Source organism: Drosophila miranda, chromosome 2, assembly GCF_003369915.1.
Source record: "Drosophila miranda strain MSH22 chromosome 2, D.miranda_PacBio2.1, whole genome shotgun sequence".
NCBI lineage: Eukaryota > Metazoa > Arthropoda > Insecta > Diptera > Drosophilidae > Drosophila > Drosophila miranda.
In genome coordinates this window covers 14,973,937-14,998,338 of record NC_046675.1, presented here as the reverse complement: position 1 = coordinate 14,998,338, position 24,402 = coordinate 14,973,937, and the positions used below count along the sequence as shown (strand labels likewise).

General features: G+C 44.7%; 1 protein-coding gene across 5 annotated transcripts; it reads right to left on the bottom strand.

Moving 5' to 3' along the window:
* Nucleotides 1-469: 469 nt before the first annotated feature.
* On the bottom strand, nt 470-23,748 carry LOC108156821 (diacylglycerol kinase theta). 5 transcript variants are annotated; one of them, XM_033389312.1, is made up of 18 exons: nt 23,294-23,748; nt 20,228-21,154; nt 13,485-13,564; nt 13,300-13,402; nt 12,843-12,949; nt 12,699-12,783; nt 12,426-12,626; nt 10,287-11,840; nt 9,471-9,797; nt 8,978-9,404; nt 8,584-8,905; nt 8,284-8,513; nt 8,069-8,217; nt 7,730-8,011; nt 6,753-7,038; nt 6,531-6,687; nt 6,360-6,467; nt 470-5,052 (listed from the first exon to the last, which is right to left on the bottom strand). In XM_033389312.1, the coding sequence occupies exons 2-18, from the start codon at nt 20,337-20,339 to the stop codon at nt 4,771-4,773; spliced, it is 4,812 nt and encodes a 1,603-aa protein (XP_033245203.1). In that variant the 5' UTR covers nt 20,340-21,154; nt 23,294-23,748; the 3' UTR covers nt 470-4,770. The 5 variants fall into 5 exon arrangements, with proteins under 5 accessions (XP_033245203.1, XP_017144006.1, XP_033245204.1 ...); XM_017288517.2 differs by having other exon boundaries at nt 7,832-8,011; nt 23,294-23,747; XM_033389313.1 differs by having other exon boundaries at nt 10,287-11,633; nt 23,294-23,747.
* Between the last annotated feature and the right edge of the window lie 654 nt (nt 23,749-24,402).

Below are 24,402 nucleotides of genomic sequence, written 5' to 3'. Positions count from 1 at the left end.
TTGTTATTTCAGTTACATTTATTTTGCAGTTATTTTCCGTTCGTGTGTGTTGTGTTTTGTTGTTTGTTGATGTCTCTAAAGAATCTGTCGTAATGGCAAACGGAATTTTGGGGTTTCTTTGGATTTCTTATAGACTTTAAAGCGACGCTATTGTACATTTTACTTCAAATTCCGTATTTGCTTGCGTAGTCTGTTACAATTCAATTAACAATTTTATCAGGATTCTTCTGTTGCACTTCTGGAGCTCTCGCTCCTGCTAATCATCTCCCTTCCTTTAAATCTTTGCTTGCATCGAGTTTGTTGTTTCTTAATGTGGAGCAAAAATGGTGGAGTGGAAGATTGATATAGAGAAAAATAGTTTACTTGTACATTTATGGTATTTTCTTGTTACTCGTATATATGGTATCTGTATGTATATATGTATCGGCGCTCTGCTTAGGTCTTTGGTTTTCTGGCATCCATGAACAAATTCTTTACTTCACTTCTTTTCTTGGCGGCTCTCTTCAAATATTGGGTTCTCTTTGAAATATAATCTTTTTGTTTTTGTTTTTTCTTCTTCTTAATTCTAACACTACATCAATGTATGCACTATAATTAGTATTTTTAGTTGTTGTTTTTGGTATTTTCTTGTTTTTTGTTTTGTGTGGTTTGTAGAGTTTTGGATTTCTTTGAATAGCATATTATAGTAATTTCTCTTAAACTTAGCCTAGACTTTTGTTTTTTCTGTATTTTTTGTTTTTTTTATTTGAAATATATTTAAAAACATAATATTTTGTGTTGTTCGTGTAATAACATAACTGAAAGTTGTGTATTGGTTTGTGTGTTCTTGTTGCTGTGTTTCCTTGTGCGAAATGAGGCAAAATATCAAATCTCCTGCGGGCTGCGATTCAAAATGCCGGGGGCTAATCGATCCAAGTCGATTCAAGATGAGCCCGAACCTTGAATAATTGACGGGGACGCACGTCGCGGCGCCTACGGCGCATAGGGTCGTGCAATATCGGCTGAATAGTAGAGGAGTGTCCGAATTCGTAATGTGAAATTAAGACAAAATAATAATTAAACTGCGCTGGCGTAGGGCGCATTTTAGTCAATCCATTGCACGGCCCACTGCTGGGGCAAGCCGCGGCGTGGCCCCCGCTCGGAGAGTGTACGGAAATCGGTGTGTGTCTTCTGATTAACCCCAAGCACTGAGCCCCTTAATCGCAGCCGGTCAAAGGTGATTTGTCGAACGCAAAACGAGTGTCTGGTGATAGGTCGAATTTTGGGTGTGCATCCCGATCTCCAGGGCCAGTCCGCAGCGTGGTCTGGATATCGGTATGCCGCATTGGAATTTTGATGTTCACTGTTATGCGATTTCCGTGCTGTCATAACGGTGCGTGTGACGGTGAGACGCTTCTCGAAAAACTCAGTATTCTTATGGTTGTGTGGCGTGTAACTGTGGTCTTTGGTCGGGGGACGCCAAGTGCACTCCGCCGTTATTCTTCCGGTATTCAACAAAACGGAACCGGATATTCATGCACCCAACGGCCCCCCACTCGTGTGGTGTGGTAGGGATGAGTCGAGTGCGCGCCCGAATACCCGCTTGGGCGGAGACCGCGCACTCGACCCATCCCTACGCGATGGGGGTCTTCTTGTTTTCTTGTACAAACATACATATGTATGTACGAGACGTAAACGTAAAAATTAGTATATAAATTTCTCAAAAATTGTTTTCTTTATAAGCGTTTTAAAGTTGAAATTGTAGTTTTCGGACTTCCATCTTTCCATTCTATCCATTCTTCTGTCATTCTTCCTTCCATCTTCTTTCGCTACCTAGCTTCTCGTTCTTTTTTGTTTTCTTCGACATCCAAAAAGTTTTTTTTTTTTACTTTTTGAGACAAATGCAAGTGAAATACTAACGCGCCGCCCAGCCGACTGACAGACAGACAAAAATCAGACTGAACTGACAGAAAGATCCATCTCTGCCTGTCAGTTTTTGCGCGGGCATGACGCCATTTCAATAAGCTTGAAAATGCATTCGATTTCTTTAATTTTTTTGTGTGTTATGTTTTTTTTTTAGTTTTAGTTGACGCACAGCACCGGAGAAAATTTATACCAATTGCACAATCCAGACAGAATTTGCATTAAGCATCATATATGACCTATGCGTTTTTTGTGTTTGTGTTCCAATCATGACATGTGCTATGCACTATGCCGTAGTATCCAATTTTTCCAATGGTTGCGTCCCAATTAGTAGTTTAACAAACTATGCAATTTGCAGCTTTTTCCTCTCTCGTAAGCGAATTCGAAAAGCGAATCGGATACAGAAATCAAAAGTTTCGTATAAATTTTCTCGCATCTGCTGAACGTGTGTCTTTTTCTAGTCCGGTGATTATTTTTTGCTTCTTCTTTGTATCCATGCAAAATCCCGAAGGATCTTTGCCACATGGAACAATATTCATTTACCTAATTGGTTTTTGTTTTTTCTTGTCAATATTTGGTGGTTTTTCTTTTCTTTTCTTTTTACTTTCCTCTTTTCTCTTTGGTTTTTTTCAGTTTCATTTAGTTATAACAAACAATTTTCAACAATTTTGTACTTTTTGTTTTGTTTCTTTTTGGTTTTTCATTACATTTTCCCTGGTTCTTCATATTCTTCATATCCTTCAATGATCATGCATGCATGATTCTTCTTCCTTTATCATCCATCATCTTTCTTCTCACGGCTTGCGGTTTTCTCTGTTTAACGGTATCACTAATCTGTTTCTGCTGTTTCTTACATAGGAACAAAACGAGAAGGAACATAATATTGAACTTGAATTTGATACATCTTCTCAGGACTATTGCGCTGAGTTTTAGAACAAAACCTCTATCTTCCCTAACATCTGTATACTATCTGCATATCTGTATATCGGATTTGTTACTGGTTACTCTGACTGGTTCTGGACTGTACTGTATCTATTTCATAGGTTAACTTTCGTAGAGTCGCTGCACTATGAGGTACAGTTGTGTGTGCTTCGAGCTGTTTGAATTTAACGTACTTCTTTCAGACACATGCGGAAATGCGGAAGGAAATGCGGTTGCGGGTCTGCTGAACTTTTGAACTTTTGGCATGACTTGGGATTCTTTATACATGGAGTAGAGTTTTGTTGTAGTAGAGTATAAGAGTGTTGTAAGAAGTAATTTTGATTACAGCTTTTGATTTGATTTGATTCGATTCGATTCTTGTTTGAGCTTGGACTCCGGCTATGGACTGTTGCTGTTTTCTGATCCTGGTTCTGGTTCTTTGGGTGGGTTCTGGGTTCTCCTGCTTCTGCTTCTGCTGCTGTTTGGCGGTTGGTGGGGTGCTCAAGATGCATTTTGTGCGGCTGGTTTTTGGTTGGCTGGCTGGAATTAGCACGTTAAATCAGACGCTCGCTATACCATATTCAGAAATCCGTATTATTGCCCGTTCCGCCATCGCCCACGGCCCCATCGACCACCTCGTCCACGCTTGGCGGCAGGGCCAGCGACAGTTGGGGCGTCGCCGAGCCGGCAACGATCATGGTGGGTTCCGTGTTCCTGCGCTTCATTTTCAGCTTGTTCTTTTTCAACATCGTGGCCTACGTTAACGGTAGTTTTTATTTTTTTTGAATCGTTTTTTGTGTTGCATCAATCACATTTCCATGAATGTTGGAATGCAATTCGTTTAGAAAAATTGATTTGTTTTTATCATTGATTTGATTTAAGAGTTAGGATTACAATACATATTTCGTGTGTAAATCGGAGCGCATAGATCGAGTAAGAAGAGCGTATATAGGTAAGTAGAGAAGTAGGTGGTGTTGTTGTGTGTTACAGTGTATTGTATTTTTGGAGAGAAAAGAGAGAGTAAGAAAATATATTGAGTTAACGTAACGGAAATCATGTGTCGATCCTAGAATTATAGTTGTTCCAAAAGCTAGATCGCAATAAAATTGGTTGAGAAATCAGGCAAAATGCAACTCAATAAACTAAATGGCTTTCATGTGATTCAATATTATTGATTGTATTATGATTGAAAAAAATGCTTGCAAGACCAAGAAAGAATATATGATATGGCATTTGCATAAAAATGTTACTTCTTTCTGTATTTGTTTTGTATTTTCTCCTAGAAACAATAGAAAATAATTAAAGGCATGGACAACTGAAACAAAATTGTAGAGAATTTCTAATCGCTTTGGGGGGTCTGTGGTGTGCTGTATACTGTGGTGTGGTGTTGTGTTGTGTGTTTTTAGTTTCTAATCAAGTTCAAAAGCGGTGGTCACTGTTCATCTTTGTGCAGAGTGGTGGATGGGTGGTTGGGTGGGTGTGTACTGTGGGTTTTGGTGGATTGTTCTCATATAGAGCTTCGACGGCAGCCACTCCAGGGTCTCTCTGTTTATCTGTTTTTCAAATCTTGGCACCAATTGATTATTTACAATCCCTTCGCTTGTCAGCTATGTATATTCAACCTTTTGGGTGTATGTATATTTACTCATAGTTGATTTGTTTTCGTTTCTTGTTAATGCTATACGTTTCTGTTGATTCTCTTTGAATGGAAGATTAAGTTTTAGTTTGCTTTCGCAATTGGAGTTTTGCTCTTGTTCTAAACATTACAATGATTACAAGAGGATGCTCGGTATGAATATGAACGACACGCCTCTGTTTTCCTGTTGCTTTTTGTGTGAATTAAGTTTACTGTTGCGCTTATAGTTTCGTCTCGTTTCGTTACTGTGACTATGGGAAAAAACAGGAAAACCAATATCTCAGGCCCGAGGCATAGGCGGAGGGCAAGCTCTAGGTGCTGCCAAAGCTAGGGGGCAGCACCATTGATGATGCCCCCGCCGCCTCCTTATCGCCGTTCTCAGGCAGCTGCTGCTGCTGCGCTTGCTGCTGCTGCTGCTGTTGCTGTTGCAATTGTAGTAGTTGCTGTTGCTGCTGTTGCTGCAATTGCTGCTGCTGCTGATGCTGTTGTGCCTGCGCCTGCTGAGACTGTGCCACAGAGAGACTCAGGACCGCTGGCGAGATATGCGGCTCCGTGAGGCGGCGCTTACTCTTCGTTTTCTTCAGCATGGTGGCCTGGATGTAGCATATAAAACACACACATGGGTCAAAACCAACATACACATACGCACACACACACACACACATTTAAAAGAGAGAATGCTACAAAGATATTGATTTTTTGTTTTTTGTTTTTTTCTGATTTTTCGTTAGTTTAGCTTTAGCATCTTATTCTTCAATCTCCGACAATCAATCCAACAAATGAAAGATGCACAAAAAACGTTGCTCGGTTATGCGGCTATATTTTACATGGTTTTTTTTTTGGGTGTGGTTTAGGGTGGTTGGGCGGGGCAGTGGCATGGATGTGCTCTATTTAATTACAACAAAGATCGGGCGGGACCAAAGGGACAAAATACATGTGGAAACATACAGGAACACGCATATCAAACACACACACACAGAATAAAGTACTTCTAAATCAATGGAATTCGGTTTGGTTTCATCTTTATAATTTATAAAGCGCCTCAGCACTATATCTTCACTTAATCAAAGCTTAATCGAACGATCATTCAGTTTTAGGAGTTTTAAAATTAAGATCTGTCAACGAATAGCCCAAATAACGTATAGCTATCGATTAATCGGAAATCGTTTCAGCCAGGACTATCAAATGCGGATTTTGGACTTTATTTAAGCAAAAACAAAAATTCGTTGAAATGAATAACGATCATTAATGAAAAAACGGAAAATATACTGTTATTTAACTATAGATAATCACGATAACTATATAATGAATTATTTTATCGAAAATAATCAATATTAATTAAACCGATTCTTTATAAAGTATTTTCACTATCGAAAACTATTAAATTTTGCCTGCTTTCGAAAATCATCAATATTAAATTGAAATTTGGATAAATTGCGATAATATTTCATAATTTTTAGAGGGAAATACCCTGATTTTGCCTGGGTGGGTCTGATTGTCATCTTGTCTATAATTTTTATTCGATTTCTTAACTTTAAATTGTTTAAAGCGGGGCTTTTCCTATATTTTCATAAGCTGTACCTATATAGATAGTCTCTAATTTGAACTGTCACGTATGCTCATACTTTTTCTTTTCTATACGGTGTAACACTCAAATGCAGATAAATTGTGTGTGGAGGGGGAACACAAAAATGTGGCAGTGGAAATGTATGAGTAATACCAATAAAGATCTGGCTCTGATCTGAGTATAGTATGTATGAATCAAAAAATATATATGTACGAGTGTATGTACACAACAGAAAAGGTGGTAAATCTTAAGAAGCAGGCATGCCATAGAATTGGAACAAAGGAACAAAGGCTGGAGGACATGCAAGGCAACGAGAACAAGAAGAAAACATACCTTGAGAGCCGACTTGAGGACCACAACATCGCCGGGACTCTGGATCCAGGGCTCGCCATCAACCTGAACGGGCATGTCCGTGTTCAGGTGTATTTTAATATGGCCACCCTAAAGGCGATAGAATACCCTTTAGAATACATGGTTTTCATTAAAAGTAAGTAGAGTCCCAACCTGAGCTATGCGCATGGCCGTGCGAATGCCCGACTGGATCTGGCCCAAATGGACAACGCCAGTGACTCCGACCACCTCCAGCATTCCATCATAGTGGTTCGGGGTGGAGAATTGATCATCCTTGTCGGGACCCCAGGGATTGGCGCCGCTGCCCCAGCTAAAAGGTCAAAGAGTTAGCAAGGGTTTGGAAACATTTAAAACGAAAAAGAATGATCGACATACCTCAATATATTCAAAATGATGATGCCATCAACTGGCGGCAGTTCCACGACCTTGCCGTCGACCTCTAGGCGCAGCTCCTTGTGCAGATCCTTGACCGCTTTGCGTCCGACGATCTTTCGGAGACCCATCTTGACGTAGTAGCCCTTGTTGCGGAGCCGCGAGTTGAATTGATTCGGATTCTCCTCTCGAGCATTGTGGAAGTCCAGGCACAGATCGGCATCGATTCCAATGCCAAAGTAGTTGTTCATCACAAAGATCTGTGAGTTGTCCTCATTTTGTGCGCCACCTGCATGAGGGAGGACACATAGGAATGGAGAAGAATGCGTTAATTGGCGGCCATAAGGCAGTTCTCATAGACACATAGACACATGACACCGAACATACAATAGACACAACATCGAGATGAATATATCCATAAGTCTGTGGGGGTATACTGAATAAATTACCCACCAAATCCTTGATCCTCTTGGGAATTCTGTACTTTCTTAATGAAATACTTTACCTTCTGGGGAAAATATAATAGAGATCTAGTGTTTCGGGCATGCAGATCGGCTGTACACATCGAAACTAAACAGCATTAATCATCATCAGATACCAAACATCTACGAAACATTTGGTGTATCTGAAAGGTGGGCTTGGTTGTTTTTGGTGATGTGGGTTTTGCAGGCTAAAACATATGTACATATGTTACAGCCGGAATATCTTATGATGAAGCACAGATGTAATTACAACGAACGCTGGGAAGGAATTGGTTGGGTTTTATTTGGATTCGTGATTTGGGGTGTTTGGGTTTGGGGCTTGCTTGGAGAGTGGTTTTTGGGTCGGATGAGTTCGATCAGTAGTTTGGGTTAAGACACTATAGACATCAATGTGGTTGGGTTGGTGGTTTTGTTGGATGGGTTTTCGGGGGTATAGATTTTAGTCTGTAGATTAAACAACGAACGAACGAACGGATTGTTTTGTAAGCACCAAATGACCTGATATATCACTCGATGTCAGAGCCGGTAATTGATGATGCTGATTGGTTTGTTGCGATTGCGATTGCGATAGATGTGCTTGGTGTGCCTTCTTCTTCTTACCGGTTGTTTGGGACGGCGCCTTCATGGCCGGCTCTTCGGGCTTGTCCTCCGGATGGAAGACAACGGTCCAGCGATCCAGCCGTATCTCCTCGGCCTCGATCACATCCCGCAGCAAATTCAGCGGATCTTCGCCGCCGGTATAGCCAGAGCCCCAGCACAGGACCCGAGCCAAATCATTACCTAAACGACAAGGCTAAGTAAATGTTTTTGAAAGATGACAGAATCTTTTGTGCTTACCCGTTCCGAGTGGAACAATGGCGCACGGTGGGCTAGAGCATTCCGAGTCCTGGCCAACATTGTCCAGACACTGCAGCACCCATCCAATGGTGCCGTCACCGCCACAAACCAGGATCTTGTAGTTGGTTATTTGGCGAAAAACATACAAACTGAAAGACGGAGGCACATAGGTTACAATCTGTGGCGAATGGCTGGAGCTGTTGGCTTGGATTTACCCTGGCAGAGGACCTCCATTGTCCAGATCGAAAACCTGATAGGGATTCAGCAGCTTCCTGAAGCTCGAGATCAGCTCCAGGCCCTGGCAACCACCAGACTTGACGTTGACAAAAACCAGCAGCGGTCGCACATCGGAGGGGACCATGCTGGGCTCAATGTTCGGCAAGAGCAGCACCAGCAGCTTCTTGTCCTCGATGATCGTCTCGCGGAGATTATAGAAGGCACGAACCTACATGGTAACACAAATGTAATAATTTATGGGACATCTGTCAAGGATCCATGAGCTTTCCAAGACCTACCGCCTTCTGGGCATCCTCAAAGGTCAGGACCACAGACCCATACTCGTAGTAGATGGGTCCAATGCTGATGAACTTGTTCTCATCGGTGACGTACTTGTTGAGGATTTGCTCGTAGTTTCGCTGCGAGAGCCCTGTGGGCAGATTGCCCACGAAGAGGGCAATGTTGGGTCCATGGGGATCCTGCTTGTGCTGCATGTAGAAGCGCATCAGCTCCATTTGGCGTATTGAGTCCTTGCCCAGCTGTTTCATAATATCCCAGGGTCTCTCATTCCACGAGAGGATGCGTTCGGTAACGCCACGATCGAGCAGCACCTCCGAGCATCTAACAGATACAAAGAAAGAAGTATTTAAAGGATGGAATAGGTTTTTATGTTTAAAGACATCCTGTAAAGACCTGTAATCTTGTATCTGGTTATCCTGCAGCCCGAACTTGTCCAGCGCATCACGTATCAAATCCTTAATGACTGTGTTATTATCTACAGGAACACTGACATAGGGATCCTCCAGTGCACACTGCAGCTTCCCAGGATACACACGCACATGGCCCTTTTCCTTGTCGTGAAACCGAACGTATATTGCCGGTCGCTTGCCCTCCAAATGCACAAGACTCAGCACTGGTGTTGGGTCCAGCATCGGGGTATCCTCCATGCCAGCGGGGGCATACATATCGGTCAGATAGAAGGCCTGCGGATCGCGAGTGATGTGGAAGGCCCGCAGCGCGGTGGTCAGTAGCTGCTCCAGCGTATACGTCCGCTGCACGATGATCACGCGGTACTGTTGGCGTCGGAATGAGTTGTTGCCATCGAAAACCTTGATCATCTCTGTAAGGGAAAGGGTTGAATATCGTTCTTTGGGTTTCTCTGGGGATGTGAGGGGTTAGATCTTACCTATATCCTTCTCCTCGCGCTCCTTTTCCTTCTTCTCGCGGTCCCTTTCCATTTTGGCTTCTGACTTGGCATCCGACTTGTGGCCGGCGGAATCGGGCCTACTATAGTGGCCGGAAGATCCTCCACCACCACCACCACCGCCCGATGGTGCCGCAGATCCACCAGCAGTGCTGGAGCCTCCTCCGCCGCCTCCACTGCCACTGGCACCTCCTCTTTCGCCTCCACCTCCACTGCTGGGTCCATGGCCCGATTCGGTCTTGCTGGCGGACTCCTCATCCTTGAAGCGAGGCGTATCGCCACTGCTGAACTCCTCGGATATACTGCGTGCTGTTCGGTCGACGGGAGGAGAGATAGAGAGAGAGGGCTTTAGTCGCTGGAGAGGATCATCCCGAGTGTAGGATGGCATTGATTTTAGTAGCAACAAAAGCGAATCAATCCGCTTGAATGATCCTCGTGTTAGCGACATTTGAGCATGCGAGTGTTAGAGGTTATGGGTTAGTGGTTGATGCGGATGCGGATAGTGCAAACGATGGTTAGATGGTTAGTGATTCGAATGGTTAGATGGTTAGTGATTTGAATGGCTCGAGTGGGTTAGTGATTGGCTTGGCTCAAAATGAAACGAATAACGAAACCAAAACCAAAACAGAGGTTTTTTTGTTAGCGCAAAACTAGAGAACGGAACGGAAAACAGGAACCAAGACTGCAACGAAACTCGAGCGGATCTCCGGCACCTGGCACCAGGGACAGACACAAACAGAGACAGACAGAAAGAGAGGCAAAAGAGTAACAGGGAGAGAGAGAGAGAGAGCGGTTCACCTCTGCGCTTCTGGTAGCGCGGCTTGCGCCAGCCGACGGAGAGGCCACGCACGTGCCGCAGGAGTCGCCCCAGGACATGGCCATCGCTGGCGTCGCTGGCCCGCGATCGACTGCTGGCACCGCCATCGCTGATGTCGCCGGCAAAGGCCGCCAGATCGTCGCTCTGGCCGCCGGGCCGATCGTCCAGGTAGAGATCATCGAAGCATACATCATCATCCACATCAGTAGCATCGTGGCCACCACTGCGGCGCGCCAGCATGTGGTAGTTGTCGTCATACGGCATGTAGTTCCCATCCTCGTCCTGGATGGTGATCTCTATGTTCTGCGACAGCCTGTCCAGGCTGTAGTTGCTCTTCACACCGCCGCCACCACCCGCCACGCCACCGCCAGCCGTGTTCTTGGGCGATCTCTTGGATCGCCGCCGGAACAGACCGCGTCCGTACTTCTTGTAGCGGGACACACTGACGCCTGGCTCCTGGAAGGACTTGCTCCGTCCCACGGGTGAGAGCTGGAGCAGTGTGTGCGTGAGGGAGCCGCTGGCCGGGGCTGAGGGCGAGGCCGAGGAGCAGTCGCTGGAGTTGGGCGAACTCAGGGATCCGCCCTTTCCGCCCACCTTGTGTTTGTGCTTCGAGACACTGAGTATGGTCTTGGGCTTGGGCTTGGCCGCCAGAGCGGCCCCAGTCTTTGGATTTGGGCTATTAGCAGTGGCAGTGGCATTGGCAGGTGCAGCTGCGGTGCCTGTGACAGCAACTGTAGGTGGGTGGGCAGTTCTGGAGGCATGGGAGGTGTTACTATTACTACTATTATAGCTAAGGTTGCTGATCAGATTCATGCTGGAGTCGAGCGCATCCGTGTTCGTCAGCTCGCCCCCGGTGTCCGAGGTCTCGTAGCAGCTTTCCCGCGGCGCCGTCTCCATCTCCACATCGCCGTGGTAGTCCGTCTCGCTGACTTCCCGTGGCTGCCGGCGGGCGGCTCTTTCCCTCCGGCGCAGAGACACGTCGCAGTGATCGTAGTCGTCGCTGATGTCGCCACCGCTTATATCACAGACACCGCCATCCACCTCGTCTTCATCCTCCTCATCGTCCTCCTCGCTTTGAGAAATACCACCGCCGCGCTTCCGTCGCCTCCTGCCGGGTCCCAGCTTCCGGAAGATGCTCGTGTAGAGCAGATGCAGCGAGGAGTTGGTCGACGGCGACTTTTGCAGCGGGCCCAGGACGTTCGAGGTGGATGTCGTCAGCTGCAGGGCGCTGTCCGCCTCCGTTGCAACGTAGTCTTCGTCCTCATCCTCCTCCTGATCGTCGTCGGGGCGGTCCTGGTCCGGTTCCAGCTCGGTGCTCGTCTCTCCCACTGTCAGCGAGGGTGTGGGCGAGTGGCAGAGCGAGATGGAGCCACAGGATGTGGGCGTGGGCGGTGATGAAAGGAGAAAATGTTGTTTCGATTGCTCAAGACGCTGCCGATGAAGCTCGAGCAGCTCCCTGAGGCAAACCACACCTGGCACCGTTCCAGACCCCGTTCCAGAACCTGGTCCCGAGCCAGCACTGAGATCCGGACTGGCTGCCGGACGCACCCACATACACATATTCACATTATTCAACCGAAAAGAGAGACATTAACGCAAGAGAGAGGAGAGAGAGAAAAAAAGAACAAACAAATAAATCAAAAATCAAAAACGTAAAAAATCAAAGGAACAAAAACGTAAGAGAATCTTTTGGTGGAGTTTAAGTTTAAGAGAGAGTGGGTTCTGCAGATGATCTGAGAGATGAGGGCGTGGATGAGCTGGAGGCGATGTGAAATTCTGAGTTCTGAGTGTGAACACAACATCGAGAGCTGCTGCTTGAGGGTTTCTTTTCTTTTCTTTATATGTTTTTGTTGTCGGGTGAGTAGTGGGTAAGTGGAAGATATTGCATCTTATATGTTCCTAACAAAAATATTTCCTGAATTTCAGAAATTTCGATGGTAAAGTAATCCGAAAATGGTCGCATTTGCAGGCTAATTTTGATATTAACAGATGAAGAAAGTATGTCTGAAATGTGGAAGCCTTTTTCTGATTACCAATTCGAAAAAACACATTCAGAAATTGAGGAAATATTCGTGAAACCCTGGGGTACATCGTATACCCCTATTTCGGTTGATACTTACGACACGAATAGTCACGCACGAGCGTCGTTTTCGACTTGACCTGGACGCCGATGATCGCCTCGATGGGCACCTCGGTGCGTGGTATCGAGACTGAATGCGGAGGTAAGTAGATAGGTTGTAGAATACCAAAATTACATTCGGTTGGCAGGTACATGCGACATCCGGCATGGGTGGTCATGCCACACCACTCGCAGCGATAGCCTGAGCGAAAACCACATTTAAATAACATTATTAATCAAGAAACAATCGTTTTATTGTAGTGGTCCCACTCACCAGTGAGACATTCCGATGACCAACAGGTCTTCTTGCAGTATGCGCATTTGGACGTTGATGGAAGATTGCCCTCTCGCCAGTGGTGCTGTTGTAAGGGATAACATTGCTCGATCGATGTGCGAGATCTACTGGATTTATACTCACTTGATGCTTCACATTAAGCAGCTCCTTGCCGGGCACATAGGTGGCATTCTCTGTGCAATCGGGCACGGCAAAATCTTGGCACTCAATATGCGCGAAATATTCGCAAACTGTGAATAAATAATGCATTAGATTCATAAATAAGACTCTATGATATACGGATTCCACTGGGACCCATTCCCTATAAACGGATGCATGCATTCACCAATCAATTGCCAGTCACGTGTGAGCGTGGGAGGCAACATCCTAGTGGAACCAATATCATTTCATTCGAGAAATTACTAAGGAAACTGTAACATTTGTTGGTTCACAAACATACGCGTATCGATCGTTTTCTAACAATGGATCATCGTTCAATATAGCAACTGACATGATGGCTGACAACCTGACAAGACAACCAGCGGAGTACGTGTCAAGCCCGATGTGGCACATGGAGATGGAGGACAGGACTGTCACTTACCTAGACAATGCACCGCTGGCGTTTCATCCAATCGCTTACGGCAAACTGTGCAGAATTTCCTCTTGTGATGGGTTGGCTCGGACCAACAATGGGCAACGGGATTCTGTACGCAATGACACGATGACAGTCGACACAGTTATAATCATCTGAATAGCAGGCAATGTGTGTTGGATATATGTACGTACCTTTATAATGCATGGAGCAATGCCGGAACAGGGTGTTACCACATTCGTGACACATCGTTCGTGTATGATAAAGTTGCAAACTGCAAGCAAGAGAGAGATAGAGAGAAGGCATGTCAGTGGAAGTTCTTTCTTTTCACGGCAATCACAATGGTTCACGTTTATCTAAAAAAAGCAGACCTATCTCTTCTTCCCATTGTGCCCCCGAACAAATTGGTATTTAAAAATCCAAGTCCCTTAGCCCCGCAACCGCAGCCGAAACCGCAAAGTCACCGCGTCATTGCCAGCAGCCTGCACTGCGTGCCCCATTCATGCTAGCAGTTGCCCCGAGTTCATGGACGAAGACACATTCATTGAAGTTTCCCGTGCACCCACACCACACCACAACACACCACACCTTTGGCCATGAGCCTATGGGCCCACAAAGGAATAGAGGGAGATCACTGCACTAGCAGGTACCGAAGCAAAAGCGAAAGTAAGGCAAGAGTGAGAGAACTGCAGGCACTGCAAAGTTCTCCTCTCCCTTCGGTTCCTGCACTTGCTCTCATTTGAGTACTGGCGAAACGGGGTAGCGGCTAATTTGCACATAGGTTGTACCTGAAGACCCTCTTTTAATCCACAAGTACAACATGGGATTGCCGTGATTACTCAATCTTGCTCATCTACTGAATCTACAGCAAACCAAATGGCAAGTACTGTCTAGTTTATACAGGGCTTAAAATATGGTATTTGAACGATGATTTGCTCTCTTCCTTTCCTTCTCCCTCTGCACGCCATGCTCTTTGAATGCCAAACGAATCACAAAGGATCAAAAACAAAAAAAGGAAACCAAATCTATGAAAAAGTGTGGTACATAAAACTTTGTACATATGTATGTACTATTGGTGTGAGTGTTCTTTTTTGTGCTAGCTTAACATAGATATCATAGTTCTATTTTTAGCATTGCGTAAAAGTTGTGCGGAGAATAGACATACATATGTATTTACATATGCTAGCGTGTGTGTATATGTAACTGCATAATTATCTTTGTGTGCAGCAACAGCAGCAGAAGCCGCTGGGGGGAGGGGCGACGAAAAAGAAGCAGAAAACTAGGCCGCTGACCTGAGGCGCATCTCTGACGTCACGACTGAACTCGTGAATGCCGCCGCTGCCAGCCAACTTTTAGTTTTTGTACACAAGTGGATATATATACATATACATACATACATACAAATGTACGTACAAATAAAGCAAGCAGTGCACGACGGAGGACAAACGTGACGCGCGTCATGGACTCAATGCAGTTGCACGCAAAAAGACACAAGAAAATAAAACTGTAAGTTGATAGCGTGTCCTCTCACTCTCTCCTGGGTTTTCTTGTGCTTGCATGCGTTTATGGCGAATATTAGTATACCCTTGCAGAAAGGATATTGTGATTTTAAATATATATTTGCTACAGAGAGTAATATCCCTTCCAGGTACTTCAGTTTTAATGATATTTTGTGGAAACTTTTCCCATAATATTCTTACTACACTCAAAAAAGATTACTAAAACCTAAATTTATTACCATGTTTAGCTGAAACGTAGTGTGTTTGTTAGAAAAACTTGTATGTATCTAAAGACTTTAGAAAATTAATTTTTTTTCTGAGAAAACGCTTGTTTTTTTTAAGATATTCCAACAAAATTTAATCAGCTGTTCCTCAGCTTCAGGCGATCATAGAACTATAAGAATATAAAAAGCTAGCATTCATTTTCGTGTTCTTGCATTGCATATGCATAAATGATGGCAGAATGGAAGAAAGGGTGTGTTGGGTGCTGGCTAAGAAGTGGCTTGGGGACTGGCAGACTACCCTGCAAAAGCAACAGCTGAGTCAACTCTGCCGCCGCGTATACACGCCCCTGTGGGGGGTCAGAGCATAACGGTACATCTTCTATGCTTTTGCCCGTTCCCTTGATTCTCTTTGTTGCATACACTTGCATTATGTATACCAAAAAATATCTGTGTACTTCTCCCTCTCTCTCTCTCTGGCGCTCATACGCTGTCGCTCTTTCTCTGTTACTCTCTTTTAGATGAGAATAAGCAGACAATTAGGCAGAGAGGAAGAGAGTCTGAGAAGCTGCGACGCCAACGCATGGGGAAATTTTCGAAATGGTTTTCTTTGGTTTTTGTATTCCCGTTTTTACGTGCGTGCGGCTGTGGGGAAAATTGTGTCTGTGGAAACTCAACACACTTTTACTTTTACAGTTTCCTTTCTTGCGTCTCGTTTCGTGTCGTTTCTTTTGGGGCAATAAAACCAAGAATAACAAAAGGGAAAGCAGAACAACAAGAAGAAGTAGAGGCAGCACAAAGCCAAATTTAAAGCACACACACACACACATGCCGTACTACTTGCTAGAAGATGGGGTGAGTGGCAGCGGGAGTTTTTGGAGGTTAGGGACAATTGAATATACGCACAAGTTGACATGCGTAGTCCGTGAAGAAGAAGAACAATTAAAATGGATATACATGTGTATGTACGAGTATTTTCGCCAACGGGAGGGAGAGTTATACAATTCAATTGTGGAAGAAGAAGAAACAGAGGAGAAAGAACTCTCCTTCTGGCTTAAAAATAGCTGTTCATAAGCATAAGCATACATACATGCAAAGACATGAACGCACATACATATGAATGTAAATATACGCAGATGAAGTGACGCATGACGGAGAGCATACATGTTCTATTTGTCCCACTCCCACTCCCGCACTTAGTGGTGCTGCTGCAACTTCCATGGCAACCAAATTCAATATCAATTTCAGTTCAATCTGATTGCCCATTTTGATTGAAGCATTCATCATCCCACAGATTGCAGAACAAATGGTACATCCAATGAGAAAATCGTAATGCAATTTGTGCTGCTGCTGCTGATGATGCTGCTTCTGCATGCAAACTGCGGTTTATTTATAGACCCCCCTCGAAATAGCAGCACAAAAATACTGCAGAGATGTGTATAAAAAACCATACATTCATGCATGCATATGTACAATCATATTTACATAAGGTATATGCAAATTATAGGTCTAATTATAAATGAGGCGGTGCTTTACCGCACTTCAACCCACACAACCCACGCACATGCACTGTACGGTCCCTATGGGAAAAGGATGCAGAGTGACGTGACGTTGATGCCGTTAGCATCCTCCGCTCTCCCCTACCAAGCTGTGCACTGCTTTCCTCTTTCAATGCTTGACACTGCTTGACTGACATACAATCGGATTTTGGCTTGTTTTCGCTTTTGTTCGGAGGCAGGCCAAGCGCACCTACACATACGAGTACGCTGCCTGTTAAACTCTTCAGACTCTGGAGTGCAACGTCAGCAGTGCCCTCCCTTCTCAGTTGTTCCATTCCTCCATCTGCTGCCTTTCACCCTCTTCCATTCCTCCATGCTCTACCCCTCCACCTTTTCAATACCGCCATCTTATGCCTCTCACCCTCTCCCTTCCGTCCATCTTCTGTTGTTGGCTGTCGAAGTGCCAGCCAAACTGACGACCGCCCCGACCCCAAAAAATCGGTTCTTATAGATATGCCCTTTCTACGGGGAAGTAGACTAGATGTCATTTGGTTGGTTGGTACATTTGTGGTTATTCTAAGGGATATTTTAGGAGGATGTTTTTAGATCCCCGCACACTATTCTACTTACTACCTCCCTACCACTTATTCCTCTCTTGACAATATCCCTATCATATCTCTATAACACCCCATCGAAAGTGTATATTTGCTTCGATTTCATGAGTTTCCCTCACTTTTCATGCTCTCGTTTTTCCATTCAGTTGGGTTATGAATGAACAGCGTCGAGAACGAGGCAATTAACAAGGCAAAACCCCCATCCAACCCCATCGCCACGACCCCCATCTCCACTGTCCCGTTCAACCTCAACCTCAGGCACGACCGCCCGTTTGGTTTTTGGTTCCGCTGTCGCCGTCATTTGCCATGGCGGCCATTGATGACGCACTTTTAGCCCTTCGCTGCTATCGGTGGCAGCACTTTCTCGCTGTGGGAGGTGGGGAGCTTGGGTGGTGGGTAGGGGGTGGTGTGTTGGTTCAGGGGCACTCGCAGCGGTTTGGGGTAGGGGATGCATAGCCGGCTTGCAACCAGTCCACAGCCCACATGCATCCACAATTGGATTTCGGTGCGCACCTGCTGCTGCATCACTGAGAGAACCCCCTACCGCTTCGCTCCTCCTGGAAAACCAATTGAAATGTTGCCTGCGGCATGCAGCTGCATCTGTGTGTGCGCATCTGTATCTGTGCACTTTGCATTTGACCTACTTTCGCGAGAGCCTGTGCCTGTGTTTGGATTCGAGCCCGGATCCGGGCACTGAGCCTCGTCGTCCCGGTCCTGGCGTACAGAGAGATGCAGCTTTGGATTCGGGCTCACGCTGCCAGGAGGGTTCTTCGCGTTTCGTTTTGTCCAATTAAATGTGCAACTCAATTATCCTCCACATCAGCGCCTCCTCCTCCGCTCCATTTCCAATTTCCATTTACATTTGGACAACGCTGCGTATGCGTGATGATGATTTCCCGGGAACCAGAGACGCCCCCGAGGGTATGCAACACGAATTTATCTCGCACATATCCATCATTTCTGTGGGGATTATCCTTTTAAACGCAATAACAAATTTCTAAAAGCCTTACATTGATGAGCTTCAACAGACTATGGGCTCTAACAAAGTGCTTCTCTTCGGACTTACAGGAATATTTAAGTATGGGACTCCTGTTGCACAATCATAAAAGGAAGCATTATCTACCTATTTACCTATTATCTACCTATAGTAAGAGTCATACCGATTGTATCTCTTGCAAAATCTCGAACTTCTCGAACATTCACAGGAATTGTGTTCAATATGATAGTAGACTGCGATCTTCTAGGGTACATATGTATATGTCGGTAGAAACCAACCGTTGGGTCATAGGCCTTTAAGGACCATGATCTTGATTTATTAGAAAAATAGAAGGGCTCCCTATTCCAGTCCTTCTGGTATGGAAAATTGGTTTTCTAAGCCCCCAAAACTTCCTGTAAGCTCTCCGTCAGCAGATGATTGATTCGTGCATGACTTAATTCCATAGTAGTTCTAGAAACTATGTTCTATCTTCCAAATTCAAAGCTTGAAGTCTTGAAGCATCCATTAACAACTTTGGAGATCTGTTTAGTAAGTTTTTAATAGCTAAACCGGGTCGGGTCATGTCTTTCTTGTGGCAAATGGCAGCTAATTGTGTGAGATATGTATGGTTAGGGGGCAAGAGCATGGAGATGGAGATGGGGCGCGCGCTCGCTGAAACTATAAACATTATCGCGCTGCCACATAAAATGGGAAGCGCGATTCGCAAATCGCCATAATTATAATAATAGCAGCAACACAAATCGCCTGCAAAAATAAACGAAATGAAAATAGAAAGAGGCGGCAAGAGTTTCAGTTTGAGGCGAGGCGCCCAACACGCTTCCAATTGGGAGAGTCAAATAATTCCATGACTGGCCTCCACGTCCAGTTCGTTCGATACTCTGTTCTCTGTTCGGTTTTATAGCGATTTCCATGGCAATGGTTCATCAATATATACCGAGTATTTTCATATATATATATATATGTATCTTGTATACGGAGAATCGGAGCTGTCTATGACGTCGTTTGGGGCTCTGTGCTCACGTCATGGCACGACACGGCCAACAGCCGCACAATTTGGAAACGTTCAAACGCGCACACTTCTCGGCCACAAATAGACCGATGATGCTGCCTGCCTGCCTGCCAGCCTCTTTATTGTAGCTATATCTTACGTAGATGCCACTGCTGATTCTGATGCTGCATGTTGGATGCTCTCCTGAAGTTTTGTCGGACTTCCCGCTCTCGAAAGATGACCAACCGCCTGCGCCCGATGACGTTGATGGCTGCACAGACCAATAGTCTTTGTTTTTACAACACCCGTCCCTCTCGTCACCATCCATCTTCTCATCCGCTTTTCCATTTCCAAGTTTATGGCAATTTAAAAAGTATTTTCAAAACTAGACGAAATGTATTTTTACATCTGCCGTTTGCTACCGAAGATGCTCCTCCGATGATGATGATTTGCGTGCTGCCGTTTTACCGCTTTTCGGTTGTGTTTAGTGCTCGTTAATTACAACTTATGTCTATTGCTCGTACTATACAGGGGCGCATCAGAGAGGAGGGGACCTACTTTGCAGAGATACCCCAAAAGTTCTGAGAGTTTTATCAAAGAAAACTTTGTTTTTAGAGTTGAAAGAATAAATTGTGAGGGGGAAAACGTATGGAGAGGAGGTAACTTCAAACATAAAATTGTATCCAAAATCCTAGATCAATCCTAGGCATCGTCAAGTATGGATATCTTTGGATTCCCACTACACATTTCGGAACTATTAGATTATATTTCAGCGGAATTGTTCAAAACCATATGATAGATTTCATAAAAATACTTTCCATCTTTGAATTTCTATGATGGATGCAAATAAAATTATATCAATATTAAAGATTGATCCCACAATCGAACCTCTAAGAAGGCAAAAAGAATTCTCTGAGTATAGCCATTTCTGTGAATTGCTATGATACAGTAATGGAATTCCTTATCATATGCCATGATTCCATCCATTCAATCATGTTTGATTTATAAATCCCTCTTAGAAGAACATTTTGAAAACTCTTTCATATAGGAAAAATTCTCTGTAGAAAGTTTTCCCCTCTTTAAGCTGAAATGGTCAGAGTTCTTAATAGCGATACTCACCTTCGCATATGTAGCCCTGCTGGATGAGGCCCCAGAGCAGATCCGAGCAGTGATGACAGTACGTTGGCTTATGAAATGTCTTCTTCACGAATGAATGCCCACCATCCGCCATTTTGTTTGTCGAAGTACCGCTGCGGCTGCTCAATTCGGTGCCTCTCGCCGCTCTTCTATTTTGCCTTTAGTTTCGGGTGAGGCTTTCCAACTGTTTTTTTGGTTTTTGGTTTCTGTTTCTTCTGCCGCTGCTTCCTCCCTTGTTTCTTCTGTGGATGCTTCTTCTCCTCTCTTTCTTCGGTGTATATAACGGTAGTGTCGTCTGGAGCCCTCTAGAGGATGCCGGCGCAACTTAGGCGGCCGCTGCAGCTTCTGCTGAGCGTCTGCTGCTGGTAAACAACGCCAGCTGCGGCAGCGCTGTCGTTGGGATCAGCGCGTAGGCGTAGGCTAGCAGATCCCGTTGCTCCTCCTGATCTGCTCTTCTGCTGCTGCTGCTGCTGCTGCTCCTGCCTCTGCTGCTGCTTCTCCTGGATTGCTGCTGCTGCACTGCCTGCTCTGGATACTGCTGCTGCTGCTGACGACAAAAGCTCTGACAAATGGAGGACAACGACGACGACGACAAAAGTGACGACGACGACGGCTGCATTTTCATCCATTGGTCCTCCAGGTGGCGTTTCCTTTATCCAGACATTTGCTAGCCGGAAATTCGATTTTCTTTTGTTTGGTTTTTGTTGTTGTTATTTTTGATTTTATGTTAATTTTGTTGCGTTTAGAAGGCTATATATCTATATACATACATTAAGCAAGTCTGAGTGTATAATATTTATATGGTTTTATGGCATTTTCTATATTTGGTTTTGTTTTATTCGGTTTTTCCGCTCTCTGTTTTGGTGGAGCTTTTGGTTACTTATTTACAATCTGGCAAAGATTTCTGCACTAAAGAAAAATACACAAATTCATTATTTCCTTGTGTCTTTTGCACAGTTTTTTGTTTTATTTTCATTTTGGTTGGTTTTCATTTCACTTTTCCCACACGCGAGGCACACTTCTTTCACTTTTTGTCGCTTCTGAATGCAGCAGAATCGAAGCTGTGTTTTCTTTCGGACTCTTTTCCTTTGTGCCTGTTCTCCTACTGCTTCTCCTACTTCTTCTGATTCCTCGTTTTGCTGCCTGCCTTGCTGCTGCGCTGCTACGTGGGCGCCATCGCACCGCACCCCCCTTTAACAGAAACAACCGTTTCCAGATAATAAAATCCACACAAGCGGGAGAGAGAGAGTGGAGTTGCTGAGAGAAAGCTATGGGAAGAGAGGAGTTTCTTAGCGAAAGCTATGAAGGGAGAGAGAGCGAAAGGTTGAGTTGCTGTGGGAGAGCACTGCGCAAGAGAGGGAGAGGCAGAGGTTAAGAGCCCGCAGAGAGTGCGTCGCGCGTCATGCGTGGTGAGTATTTCAGCCGAAAGTTCCCGTTATTCCAAGCACCATAAAAAAGCAGTAGACCATCAATATAATAATAGAAGTGGCAAAAATATGATATCAACAGCCTGTCCCTCTAAAATGAGAGAGAGAGAAAGCAACAGAGTTCAAGAGCGAAAAAGATAGTAGCACTGCACTTTGGTTTTTTGCGTTTCGTTTTTCTTGTTTTTCACCAAAAGTATTTTTTCTCACTGCCTTTCGCCCTCAAGTATGCAACATGTTTTCTCACTGCGAACAGCACCACTCCCACAGCCACCCGCCACACACCCACAACCCACTTTTGAAGGGGAAGGACTCGCACTGCCCCAAGGACAAACCAGTCAAATATTATATCATCCAGTGCCTAATAATAGACGAGCACAACGTTAACGGCACTTGAAATTATTCAGCTCGATGACAGTAACCGACGACAGCTAAGCGGATAGCCCCACTCAGGCTTTGGAGATACTCTTACAATATATCTGACGACGTGGAATGTGCCCATATCCATGTCGCAAGCAAGTCCAAGTCCATGTCCTGGCTGCTGCTGCTGCTGCTGCTGCTGGGGCCTCAAGATGCGCGTCATGCGCACACTGGAACTCACCTCCACCCCAAAATCCACCACACAGGCACAGCAGCGGGTCCTCAAGTTTAAGGACAAAGTGTATTTCTACAAGGTGAGGAGCATGAGCATTCCACATTCCCAAGTTGCTTATTTTCTGAGCCACTCTCTCATTCTGGTACAAAATACGCTCTGATTGTGAGAGAGCTTTTTGGCAAAGCCTTTCTACATTCTATGCACTTTCGTCAAAGGATAAATCACAAATTTATTGCAAACTTTTATCTTCTGATCTGATCGCGAAGAGAGAGCGCAACAGCTAATGTTAAGGAGGAAATATTTATGTTGCCTTTTCTTTTGGATCCGAAAGATCCGAAAGAAAGAGATGCAAAGAGATAATGGTACTTCGGGTGCTTGCTGCTGCTGCTGCTACTGTGTGCTCGTGTGGAGGGGCTATACAAACACGCAGTACTGTTATAGATGCGGATGTATGTGTATCTATAGACAAAAGCAGGCGGCAGTACTTCGCACCCACAGCGGGCCGTGGCGCCCATTCGAATGCTCCCCTACACGTCTCTCATAACAGTACTCCCTCTCTCCCACCCACTCTCTCTCTCTCTTTCCTTGGCGCAATGCTGCGCGCTTCGCTCTTTTCGGGTCGCATGAGCAAATCGCAATAGATAGAGAATTTTTTTCTTCCTTCTTCTTTGGTGGCGCGGCCTGCTGCTCCTGGTTTATTCCTTGCCCCACACACACACCCGAACACACGCTCACATACACTCTGGATGGCCTTGTCTTTGGTGTTTTTTTGTATTGTCAGGGCTAAACACTTGAAAAACAGGTGAATAGCAGGCAACGTTGGCAAGCCTTTGATAGAACTTTTACGGCTAGATGTTAGAGTTAGGCCTTCTCAGCGGCCACAGCCTGGAATTTTTTTCAGCCTACGCTCCCGCACTTTGCACATATGACAACGTAATTTTCACACAAACACGCACACAACACACACTCCCCCTCCTAGAGAGAGAGTGAGCGAGAGCGAAAGAGAGGAGAGTCGGGAATTTTATGTACCATATATTTTCCACGGGACTTCGGGGGCCAGACAACGGTCGCCACTGAAGCTGCAAAATTTTTTTGCACACACAATTTTTCACATTTTCATAATTTTTAAAGATTTTCACTTCGGGTTTTCCACGCGTTTTTCTCAATAGGCGTTCCGTACCTTACTGTTATTCCCGTTGTCCCGACTTTCCGTTAATCTTTTTTTTTTGTTGCTGGATTACATTTTTTGTGCGTTCTGCGGTTGCTGCCACTTTTGCCACTGCCACTGGGGGGCTGTGTTCTTTTTTTGTGTGGAAAATTTTCACCGATTCGAGCAGAGTTTCCTTCTTTTCTTGTACATTTTTCTTTGCTTTGTGTGTGGTGTGTGAAAATTTTCTTCTTCTCTCCTGTGCGCTGCCGCTGCTGCTATTTTGTGCTGTGTGTGGCAGTGCCCCGTAAACCGAAACTGCTGGCTGGCTGACGCTGGCCGTTGGATTCGGCCTCTCGCGCTGCACGAAAAATGGGAAAACTGTTTGTTCTGTTCGGGCCATAAAAGAGCGCGCATGCGCCTACTGAATCTCTATTTCGCACATTTCTTATCACCTAAGCTGTCAAACTGACGGAATTCACGTCGCACAGTGGCGCCCTTTCCCGATTAACATTGGAAAACTCAATATATAAATTCAAAAACGTATTCAGTATCGATAGGCGATTTATTGTTAATTGGTTCCCATATTTTCGCGTTTTTTCGGGCTTCTATCGGCCTTAAACCTGAAGCTAAAATACTGTCTGTTGAAAAATATTGAAGGCATTTCTTTCTTCATTCTTATTTGGCATGTATGATCATGATTCATGATAAGAAATGATATAACGCTATTCTATTCAGAGAAAACATGTACCTCCATATAAAATGTAATCCATTGTATTATAACTATCTATTATTTAGGTCGTCGCCTGAAATTGTATTTTCACAGGTACAAATGACTGAAAAATAGCTGCTGTTAAAACTGTCATCCGTGGGTATTATTGGGTAATAAAAAATAATAACAATAATATTTTGGATGACAACGTTTACTAATACTTCTGTTACCTTTCCTTTTATGTACCCTGGTATAGGAATCACCTCTACTGAATCCAAT